The sequence below is a fragment of the Mesoplodon bidens genome (genome assembly GCF_964165515.1).
Source record: "Mesoplodon bidens genome assembly, chromosome: 2".
Classification (NCBI taxonomy): Eukaryota; Metazoa; Chordata; class Mammalia; order Artiodactyla; family Ziphiidae; genus Mesoplodon; species Mesoplodon bidens.
Window position 1 is genome coordinate 151,450,940 of NC_138177.1, and position 11,540 is coordinate 151,462,479.

Here is an 11,540-nt window from a genome sequence, read left to right on the forward strand (position 1 = left end):
GTGAAAGCAATGCTGTGACAGACGGTGCTCTGGGGATGGAGGAGGCGGGGCTTGCCAGGTGGAGGCGGCGCTTACTGGGCTAGACGGAGGGCTCTGGGAACATGACCCCGTGAGGGTCTGAAAGGACAAGGAGGCACTCGGCCTGGGGAAGAGGAGTAAGGCAAAAGGTAGAGGTTCAGAGCCTAGCTTTGTGGGGTCACAGGATCCTTGAGATCCAGATGGAGGCTTGTACCCTGTCCAGGTAAACACACATACACACAATAACCCCCCAAGGGCACATACGCACTCCTCAAAAGGCCTCTGAACTCACACTCTCCATTGACCTACACACACACACACACACACACAGACACGCTTACATACACTTTTGCAGGCAGTTTTGCGTCTTCTTGGTCCCTCTGGCTTTGCCTGGAGAATGCCTACCCCCCTCCCCTCTGGTTCCGGCCGGCCGCCTACACAGGAGGTCCGTCTTCAACTCTGGACTTCGTACCTGTCACCGGAAATTCACTTGTTTATCAGGGCCGCCAGCTTGAGCGGCTGCCTGCTGAAGACTGCCCCCTCTCTGGATCCCAGCGGCACTAACCCCCCAACCGCCCCCGCCCCCGGCACTGGGGGTGGGGGTGAGGCCTGCGCCAGAAGGTTCTCCGCAATTCTTGGGAAGGTGTAGCGTAAGTCCTCCCTATTGGAGGCTCTGCTCTCCGCCCTCATCTGCGGCTTCGGCCCCGCCTGGCTGCTGCGTCCACAGGTGAGTCAAGCTGCAGTTCTGGCCCGCCCACCTGGCCGGGTCCTGCCGGCTGTAACTGGAAGCTCCTCCGCGGACCGTGCACAGTTCCTACAGGTGGGGAGCAGAGGGAAAGACACTGGGGGGGCCTGGGATGGGGAACCCACAGATCCCCGAGGGCTCCTGGGAGCAGGAAAGGAGCTACAAATCACGGTGGGGTGTGTGTTTGTCGGTGGAAGAAATGTGACCAGAAGGGGTGGGGTGACAGCCTGAGGGGGTGTGTGTGTGTGTGTGTCCTTGGGAGGAATTCACAGGGACAGGGCAGGAAGGAAAGGAGTAGGAGTAAAATCTTTAAAACGTCAGGTTGAATTCAACTCATTTCAATTTAACAAAATCCTTTTTTTTTTTTTTTTTGAGGACCCAGTGCCTAGTGCCGGGCTTGTGGTAGGCACCCGATGAATGTTTGCTGATGAATGGATGAGTGAATGATTTACTCCTCCTTTCTAATGCCCCCCCACCCTACCCCCATGTTCACCCATCTCACAAACATGTACGGAGCACCTGACTACTAAGCTCTCTGCCGGCGCCAGGGCGCACGTTATTCAGCCCAGTCCCTGACCAGGGAGCTGCCCATCTAGTAACTGGCCAGTTCTGACTGGTGGCTGGCTGGGCAGGGCAGTGAAGGGGGTGATGAGGGGGGCCCTGGGACAACCTCACAGGCAGGTATGGTCTGATTTGACCTTGAGGGATGGGGGACTCAAAAAACTGAGGAGGGGGTGGCTGGGAAACAAGAGGGCAAGGCAGGGTGTGTGTGTGAGTGAGTGTGTGTGTGTGTGTAGGTGTGTGTGTGTAGCACGGGGAGGGAACTGGAGGCTGTGTGCTGGATTGCGTGCTGGATTGCGAGGCCTTGAAGGATGTGCTGAGGAATCTGCACGCAGCCTCGCGGGCCTGGGGGGCTTGTGCAGGATTTTTAAGCAGGGGAGTAATGGGGTCAGATTTGAGCCATAGGCCCATCACTCTGAGGAATGGATGAGAGGTGAGGAGAGACCAGTTAGGAGGTTACTGCAAGAGTTGAGGTACAAGGCGAAGGTGGCATGGACTGGGGCAGTGGCGGCGGGGTGCAGAGGAGGGGCATAGGCATTCTAGGGGTATTGAGAGGAAGAACGCGTGGGGCTTGGTGGCAGTGTGGGGTTGAGGAGGGAGGGCATCATTACAGTATTGATATTACAGAGTATGGCCGGGTACTCCTCTAAACTAGGTGCTTCTCTCTTAGGTGCTTTCCTAGCCTGGACACTCCTCCCAGGTCCTCCTCCGCTTCAGATACCTCCAGCCCCAGCTGTTCCTCCTCCAGGTACTTCTGTAACCCAGATGCTCTTCCTGTAGGTGCTTCCCAGAATCAGGTGCTGTTCCCCCAGACACTCCTCTGGCCCAGTTGCTCTTCCTCCAGGTATCCTGAGCCTATAAGATCTTCCTCCAGATATTCCCTTAATTCAGATGCTCTTCCTCCTCTAGATCCTTCCCAGCCCCTAGTGATTCTCAGCCAGATATTTTCCTGATCCAGTTGATTTACATTTGGCTACTCCTAGAATACAGCTCGCCGCCCCCTGGGGCAGAGGTGAAAGGACAAGGAATGTGCCTGAAGGGCTGAGGGTAGCGGTGGTGGGTGTGGACTCAGGGCTTCTGACTCTGGGGCAGAGGGGCCAGGCTGTGTCTGGAGCTTCCTGTCCTGGGTGGAGCCCAGCACCGTCCTCCATGCTGGTCTCCACTTTGCCCATTAGCTCCCAGCAGTTGCTGTTGCCCAACCTCTGGAAGCCAGGACTACCTCTGCCCCACCTACCATCCTCATCTTACCAAGCAGGGGAGCAGCCTGGGCTCTGGGCCCTGGCATCAGAGATCTGGGTTCAAGTCCTGGGACTTTGGCTGAGTTAATTCACCTTTCTGGGCCTCAGAGTCCTCCCCTGGAGAGTGGGGATAATGTTTATACCCTCATTACAAGGTTCTATAAGCACGTTGCCTGGTGACTGAATCATAAGTTGTGCTCAGTAAATTCCGGCATTGAGTTATTTTTCCAGCTGCTTCCGGGTGTTGCCTCACAAACAGCCAGTTTCCGTGGCTCGGCTTGTTTTTCTCCTGTGGGCAACTGGTTATGGTCAATTGTCCAGTCTCCGGAGTTTGTGCAGCGCCCTCACACAGCTGTGAGTGTGGCCTGGAACATGCGCCCTGTGGCCATCCCTGACATCCAAACGTGTGTGTATGTTCCAGGACTCTGTGCCCTGGGGCTGCCTGGCGTCTGGGAGTCTCCTTAGAGCCAGGGCTCTTCTGGCAGAGGCTGAGGCCCACCAGTGTCTTCTGGCCCCTCAATGAGTGAGGCAAACCGAAGTGAGTGACAGTGGGAGGGAGGCTGAGGAGGGGATTGGGTACCCCTTAGATGCTGAGGTTGCGGGGAGGAACTTGCACCACTCCTCTCAGTTTCCCCAGGGAGCCAATCTGGGGCCCCATCCCTAACACTGTCCCTTTCTCTGCAGCCACTGTGGAGCCCTTGGAGCTCCCCACAGCATCGGCCGTATCCCCTGGACTGGGCAGCGGGGCCCGGGCATGGCCTGTGCTGGTAGGGGTCGTGCTGGGGGCTGTGGTCCTTTCTCTCCTCATCGCACTTGCTGCCAAATGCCACCTCTGCCGCAAATACCGTGCCAGCTACCAGCACCGCCCGCTGTCTGGGACAGGGAAAGGGATCCGCCCCGAGGTGGGTGAAGATGAGGATGACGATGGCTTCATCGAGGACAATTACATTCACCCTGGGGTTGGTGGGCTGGGGACGGAGGGAAGTAGGGACCACTTCTCCCTCTGAGCCGTCATCTTCGGACCCCCCCACTCCTATGCCCGACAGCTTAAGGACAGCCGATACTTTGTGGGAACCACAAGCCTCAGGGACTTGGTGGCTAGGGCTTAAGGGCGGACCAGGGGTAGATCAATCCCCCCTTCCTTGACACTAGCCACCAAAGTGACCATGACCCTCTCTTGCTCAGTAACCCTCAATGGCTCCCTCTTGTTCTTGGGATAAAGCCTACCAAGGCCCTGGCTATGAAATCAGGCCTCTGTCAGCCTTTGGTTTCCTTTCCTGCCTTTCCCTACTTTACTCCCTACTTAACCAATTATTTGTTATTTCTCCCCCACCTACCATGCTGTTTCTCCATGGACCTTTGCTCACCCTCTTCTCTTGTCTCCCTGCCCTTCTCTTCTCCCGAGTCCTTTATGACAGTGATGAGAATCCCTGGCCAGTAGACCCCATGTGGCCTGCCTACCTGCCAGCATTTCACATGTGCCCAGGTGATAATATCTTAACAGGTGAAAATCATTGAGCCAAGTTTCTTAGGGAGATTTTTTTCCTATCAATCAAGTGGTAATCTAAATAGTTATATTATGTTTTTCACAGATACTAATAAATCTATTTTCATTTTAAATAAAAATAGGAAGAAGTCACTCATTTTTTATTTTCCTGAACTGAAACTTGTGCACAAACATGTCCCTTGTCACTCAAAGCCATGACAGTGCTCAGACATCCCCTCCCTGGGACACCTTCCTGGAGCCCCTCCCTTCCATAACACCTGTGAGTTTCCCTACCAGTCTCTTACCACGTTTAATTTTTTTTTTTTTTTTTTGCGGTACTCAGGCCTCTCACTGTTGTGGCCTCTCCCGTTGAGGAGCACAGGCTCCGGACGCGCAGGCTCAGCAGCCCTGGCTAACAGGCCCAGCCACTCCGCGGCATGTGGGATCTTCCCGGACCGGGGCACGAACCCGTGTCCCCTGCATCGGCAGGCGGACTCTCAACCACTGCGCCACCAGGGAAGCCCACTACGTTTAATTTTAATCTTTATTACAATTTGCACTAACCCCTTACTGGGCTAGACTGTGAATTCTCTGAGGCCACAGTCTGTGCCTTGTTCTGTGTCCTCAGAGTCTCTCACACGGCAGATGCAAATAAATATTTGTTGACTTTGTTGAATTCCCGTGGGCTGATGGGCGAGTGGATGAAAGGTGAGGGTGTGGAGTCTACTGTGGAAGACTTTATCAAGAACCTTGGCAAAGAGGAGAAGGACAGAGTCATGGTTGCTGGGGGGGAGTTTGGGGCAAGGGAGGCAGTTTCAAGACGGCAGAGACTTGAGTTAAGCTTCTTTGGTTGCGAGCAATGGAAAGGAGTTTTGGGGGTGAATTAAAGGGACAGCTGACTCAGGAGGGCAGGAAGCAGGTGGTCCCAGCCGCCTGAGGTCAGGCGTGGGACCTCTAGTGCTTTGTCATTTATGGGCACTTATGAGGCTCCATGCCTGGGACTTCCAAACTCTTGATTCTGGGTCTCAAGTATTCAGGTGCTAGAATCTGATTGGCCCAGCTTGAGTCAAGTATCTACTACTGCAGGGCTTCCCTGGTGACGCAGTGGTTGAGAATCCACTTGCCAATGCAGGGGACATGGGTTCGAGCCTTGGTCCGGGAAGATCCCACATGCTGCGGGACAACTAAGTCCCTGCGCCACAACTACTGAGCCTGCGTGCCACGGCTGCTGAAGCTTGCATGCCTGGAGCCCATGCTCCACAAGAGAGACCACCGCAATGAGAAGCCCATGCACCGCAACCAGAGACAAACCCACGCACAGCAACAAAGACCCAACAAAGCCAAAAAAAAAAAAAAAAGGATCTACTACTGGTGCAAACAGTTCTGACCAGTGGGGGCAGGCTCCTGTAGTCCACTTGTGATTTGGGGAGCACACCTGTTTGTTCCAGGTCAGTCCCAGCCAGAAAAGGGGAAGTTGTCGGGAACCAGGCAGCCACTCACATGTGTCCACTGGATGCAGTGTTAGCCTTTGAGGAAAGAGCCAGCAGAGAAAGAAAGTGAGGGCTGACTAATATAGGGGGGTGCTTGAGGAAAAGGCAGGAGGTCCAGGAGGGTTGCAGTGTAAGGTCCGGGGTGCCCGTGCCAGTGATGAAGCTGAAGAGGGGGATGCCGTTTGTGGGGATGGATTGCAGGGGAGAGACCCAGACATGACTAAGGTGTGGTACAGGGAACAGAGAGATTCCAGAGGTGTGACAGAGGCAGGGTCACATGTGGAAGGGATGGGGGCGGATGGCAGGGGTGGTTGACAGAACTTTCGGCTGCTGGATGTGGGGAGTAGGGAATCAACGAAGCCACCCTGGTTTCTGACTGACTGGCTGGGCACTTGAGGAAGAGCAGGTTTTGGGGGAGGGAGGGTTCAATGCCGGACATGGGATTTCCAGGGGAGAGATGCCTGGGGCAGCTGGATTCACAGGGCGAAGGCCAGTCTGTAGATGTGGGCTTGGGAATCATTGACAATAGGGTCCCTGATTCCCCGGGAGTGAGTCAGATCACCAGGGAGGGGGCGGGGTAGCGGAGGCGCTGAGGACTGAGCAGGGAAACACTGGCAGAGGAGGGTTCGTCTGCAGAGGAGGATGTGGCAGGAGAGCTTGGCGAGAAGCTGCCAGGGAGGAGGGGAGCCCAACCCCAGCCATTGTTCCTCAGTCCCGAGACAGCTGACCTCCTCGCAGGCCCGGGGAGGCCCTGTGTGGGCCCCAGCCCGAAACCCCGGAGAGGAGGCTGAATAGCAGAGCGTGTCCTGGCCTCCGGGGGAGGAGCTGCTGGGAACCCAGGTGGGTCTGTCCCCTGTCCTCATGCGTTCCCAAGGTCCACCTGGAGGGGCTGCCCTGCCTGCAGTTCGGGGCTAGGAAAGAGCTCGGCCATCCCCGTTTTCACATCTTCTTGGGGACTTGAGTCAGAACCTCTGGGGGATCCAGGAGGAGGTAAGGGCCCAACCCCAGATTAGAAGTCACTTTTCTGAGCCCAGCACCAAGAAGGGTTGGCAGAGAAGGCTTCCTCTCAGAACCTGCTGCGGGTGGCAGGAAACTTGGACTCTGAGAGCAGCCCTGCTGGATTCCCCTGAGGGATGGTTCCCACTGAGCTCTGCATGCCTGGCCCCAGGCACGAAGAGGGAGCACCACCTGGGTCCACAGGTTCAAAGGCCCGGGGATGCTGGAACTGCTGGGAGACCTGGCACTCAGCCAGGCCTCCCTCTGGTCTGCCCTCCTCTGGCTTCAGACCCTGATCCCAGCCCATCTCTGCCCCCAGCCCTGCACCCTGTCCTTACCCCTCAGCAGCTGGCATCACCTTCTCTTCCCAGGGAGCCCCAACCCAGACCTGACTGCAGAGGACAGCCTAGCTTCCCGGCTGCCTCATCCTGCTGCCCCCAGAGTAAGGCCACATCCATTGTCCTTGTGTGGAGGCCAAAGACAGGGGTCACACAAGCCACGGACATGAAGTTGAAGAAGCCCAGCAGAGCAGTAAACTGAGTTGAGAGCACAGACTATCTGGATTCAAATCCCAGTTCTGCCATCTACCTGCTGTGTGACCTTGGGCAAGTTACTTACCCCCTTAGCGCTCCAATTTCTTCTCAGTAAAATGAGGATCATAATAGTACTTGCCTCACACAGTTTTAGAAGGATTGAATGAGTGACGTGTAAAGTAGAACCGAGCGAGCATCTGCAAGTATTAGCCATATCTGTATGGGCAACGCCAGGGCAATTGCTCCCCAGGACAGGTGATCAGTCTTAATCCTGAAGGAGGAGCTTCCCATGCCTCCTCCTCCTCATTCTCTCCGGGCTGGGATTTGAACTTCTCTGTTTCCCAGGACTTAGGTCAGAAGATCCAGTTCAGAACAGCAAAGGACTTGAATTAGAAGTTCTGATGCTGTAGAATATAAAAATAATGACAACAATAACGATAATAATACGGCTGTGTTAGCATCCTCCCTGCTGGGCAGGCACCCATTTTATAGACTGAGAAGTTGAGGCTCAAGCAAGTTAACTGCAACTTGCCTGCTTCACTCAGCAATAACGCCCTTATCTCACATCTAAGTCATGATCAAACAGACCCAGCGAAGGAATCTCCTGGTAGCTGGACTTGTTCCCACCCTGCCTGGGCTGGCGCCCCTCTGCCCCATGTGAATGGGGGCCAAGAAGTTCCAGGTTTGGGAGAGCAGGCTGTGAGGGTAGAAGTGGTATGTCCCATCCCTGGCTGGGGAGGGGACCAGAGTGGGCCGGTCTCTGCCACGCCCAGGGCAGTCTCACATGTCTCGGGGAGCAGTCCAGAAGGCAACCCAGTGAGTGTGCAAGAACTGAGCTTGTGTTGGTCCCCCGAGGCCCGGAGGAAGCTCCTCGAGGGGGGCCTGAGGTCTCAGGTGGGGTGTGACTGGATATGATGGAAGGACCACCTGGACTGGAACACATTTGGAAATTTCAGGAACATGTTCTTCCAGGATCCAGCATCCAGGTGGCCCAGGAGGAACATGTGGCAGGTCTCTCTCCCTCCACCTCGCCCGCCGCCCAGTGGGAGCTTCTAGGAGATCCAGACCTCTCTGTGCCGTCTCCAGCAGCTCCTCTTGTCTTTCCCTCCAACATCAGTTTAGATTACAGGGCCCTTTATGTCAGCCTCCCTCTTGCTAGTATCCTCAGCTTACCTGCCCTGTCATGTCACCATTACACACTCCAGGTGACACTCCAACCTGAAGCTTGCATCCCGTTCCTCCGCGTGGAGGAACCCGCCCCCCCTCACCGCCCCCATCGCCCAGGTCGTGCTTCTGTTCCTGCCTGTTTTCCAGCCTCCCGCGCGGGCTCTCAAAGCCTTCAGCAACCTCGCTGTTTTCTTGGTCATTCTCGGCAGAAGCTCCTTAAAATGGCCTCTGCCTCACAGAGAGAGTAGTTGTCAGTTTCCTGCTACAAAACCCACAAACCTTCCTGTCCACATTCTTTCTTCTCTCCTATCAAAATAGCATTGTGAGCCCACTCCCTCCATTGTGGGCTCGGATCCACCCTCCCCGCCTCCCCCGCTCAGGGACTTGAAGACTGGCCTCTTCTCTGCTTTGTGTCTTCAACTTCTCTTTCAATCATCATGGACCCATCACATCTGTCCCATCCTAAAACTCCTCCAGGTAGTTAGTCACAAAGACCTGTCAGTCCCACCTTCTGAGCATCCATTGAACCTGTCCTGTCTGACTCTGTCCCAGCAGCCACCCCCTTGTCCGAGCCGCGTCATCTCGCATCTGGAGGAGGCATCAATCCACCAACTGATTTCCCTGCCTCCATTTTTACCCCTTCCAATTAATTCTAATTGTTTTAAAATACAGTTCTGGCCAGGCCATCCCTCTGCTTACAATCCTTCGCTGAATTCCTCTTGGCCTTAAGAAACTGTGCTACCTGCTAGGGAGCCTCTGAAACCCGGGAGGGGCCCAGGGATCCCCCCAGCTTCACCCTTGCCTCTTGCCAGCTGATACTCCATGTTCCCACCACCCAAACCTTCTGTGGTTCCTCGAAGGAACCAATTCTTTTGTCTCTGGGCCCTTCTGCTATTCCTTCTTTCTGGGATTCTCTTCCCAACCTTCTTGACCAGCTGCTTCTCAGCCCTCAGGGGCCAGCTGAGATGGCATTTCTGGGGCTGTTTGGTCTTTTTTTTTTTTTTTCTGCTAAGACCAATCCCAGCTTCACACTGCAGCCAGCGAGTCCCCAATCCTATTCTGCTCAGAGTAACCCCCTAATTAAAATCTTTCCATGTTTCTCAGTGTCCCGAGGACAAAGTCCAAATCCCTCAGCTGGGCTGACAAGACCATTTGACAGACAGGAGTAAAGGAGGCGTGATTTCGCAGGAGGCTTCCCACCCCACGACTCTTATTTTCTCATGGCGAGCGAGGGAGGCCAAGTCGTCTGCAGAGAGCAGTGTTGGGGGCTGTGAGGGGCTGATGTTGTGGTGTGAAGGGAGTGGAGAGAACTTGAGGGCGCTGTGGGAGCAGCAGCTGGCCAGGGAAACAGTGTAACTGGTGAGCCGAGTTTCAGACCTGGTTGAGGTTGGTGATGGGGAATCACGGTAACACCAGGCTGCCCGGCTGTGCAGATCTCTCTCGTAGCTGGTCGGTGTGAGGGTTTATCCACGGAGGGGATTTTGCTGGGAGGGTGGGACCAAAGGTCAGGGGGCTAAGTTGTTGAGGACTCTGTCAAGGAGTGGGTGACATGATGGGTCACAGAATCTGAGCCAGATGGGAGATGAAAACAGAATGGGCTGCTTTAGAGGGACAGAGAGAAGGCAGAGGCCAGTGGATGACTGGTTGCCATGGGAACCAAGATGGGGTTTAGTGCACAGCTTTGAGCAAACAAGCTGGAGGTGGGAGGTTGTGGGGGTCGGCTTTAGTGAATCAGGAAGTATTAGCATTTCTGCCCCACCTGGGCCTCCACCCAGCTCCTACCATCCTTCTCATGTTGTAGTTGGGTGTGTACATGCCGACTTCCACTGCCCTTTGGAATAGGTCCACAGTGTCCTCTGTGGGCACTAACCACACTCCTCATCTGGCATCCTTCCCAGGAGAGCCTGCCACGGGCCTGGCCTACAGTAGCTGCTCATCTAGACATTTTCCTGTGTAACTCTTCCCCCCTCCCAATTTTCTGTTTCCGTTTTCCTTTAGTTTCTTAAAAGAAATATCATGAAAGAGTCTAACCCTGTCTTAGCTGAAAAGAAACAGGATTTATCCCTGTTTAACAGGAGGAAGAGGCATTCTGTGGTCCTCTAATGGCCCAGGAATTGGGTGACTGATAGTGAGAGCTTCCTCTTGGGAACCCAGGAAGAATGAGAGTTTCTGGGGAAGACAGTGCGGGGCCTCAGGAGGGAAAGATTCAGGGCCAACAGCGGACAATGGCCTGACTTCCCTACCCTTCCCAGTCATAGGTGGGTCTCACCAAGCCGAGTCCTTCATCCGCCCATCCACACCCTACTATGTGCCCAGGCCCGTGCCAGGACCCCCCGTGGTGGAGTCACGACAATGGTGCAGCGTGGCTGGCTCGTGGGTGTGTTGAGGAGGGAGGGAGGCCTGTCGTGTTGGGGAGTCTGCACACTAGCCTGCAAAAGCAAGGCGGAACCTCGGCACCTGAGGTCTCTAACCTGGATGCTGGGTGGAGGGTGAGACAGGGACCTAGTTCAGGGTAGAGAGGAGAGGGGCTCACATTTGAATATGTGGAGTCTGAGGTGCACGGAGTTCCCGGTGCACCTGGACTTGCCCTATTCTCTCTGCTCACGTTTCTCCCTCCCAGGCCTGGCAACACCCTTTCCCTCATCCGTTGGCTTAGTGTTTTCTCCAGGAAACTGCCTCGATCTTGGCAAGTTGAAAGCAACTTTCTCCTGTCAGAGCCTCTGTAGCTCCACATTTAACACCTCTTAGGCAACATGTCTGTCTGGCTTCCCGGCCTCTCTTGGTGTCCCCCGTGGGGCTTCCTATAATCTTCATTTTGTGAAGCAGCAAGTGATGAAACAGTAACTGGCGCTCTTGGGCGTTCCTCCAGTGGACCTCTGTCCTTGTCACACAGGAAGTGCCCCTGCATCCAGAAAGGGAGAGCCCTTCCAGGGCTGACCCCAAGCAGGCAGGTACTCTCATGCCCAAGCAGGTGTCCAACACCGCTCTTGTGCCTGGAAACCCAGAGGCAGGTCAGCCGGTGCTGCAACTACACAGAACAGGATGTTCTGGTTTCAGAGGTGGGGTTAGGAGCTGCAGCCTCCAGAGAAACCAGGCAATAAAACCCCAATACTTCAGGTTTCATCTGGAACCAGCACATAAGCAAATGAGGACTCACCATCCTCCCTGCCCACAACACCTTCTCCCTGGGACCAGAGACGCACTACCTTCCTGAGGCTAAGCATCCCCTCATCCCGTCTCCCCTCAGTCTTCCTAGTACTTATGAGGAGAGACCACAGGTCTGGCTGAGGATACCTTCAAGGCACC

General features: G+C 55.1%; 1 protein-coding gene across 2 annotated transcripts; it reads left to right on the forward strand.

The window, feature by feature from the left end:
- Positions 1 to 337: 337 nt before the first annotated feature.
- LOC308606965 (type III endosome membrane protein TEMP) lies at positions 338 to 4,114 on the forward strand. 2 transcript variants are annotated; one of them, XM_081218501.1, is made up of 4 exons: positions 338 to 745; positions 1,995 to 2,072; positions 2,984 to 3,100; positions 3,247 to 4,114. In XM_081218501.1, exons 3-4 carry the CDS (start codon positions 3,082 to 3,084, stop codon positions 3,567 to 3,569), a joined length of 342 nt encoding a protein of 113 aa, XP_081074627.1. In that variant the 5' UTR covers positions 338 to 745; positions 1,995 to 2,072; positions 2,984 to 3,081; the 3' UTR covers positions 3,570 to 4,114. The 2 variants fall into 2 exon arrangements, with proteins under 2 accessions (XP_081074627.1, XP_081074626.1); XM_081218500.1 differs by lacking the exon at positions 338 to 745 and adding an exon at positions 785 to 838.
- The last annotated feature ends 7,426 nt before the right edge of the window (positions 4,115 to 11,540 follow it).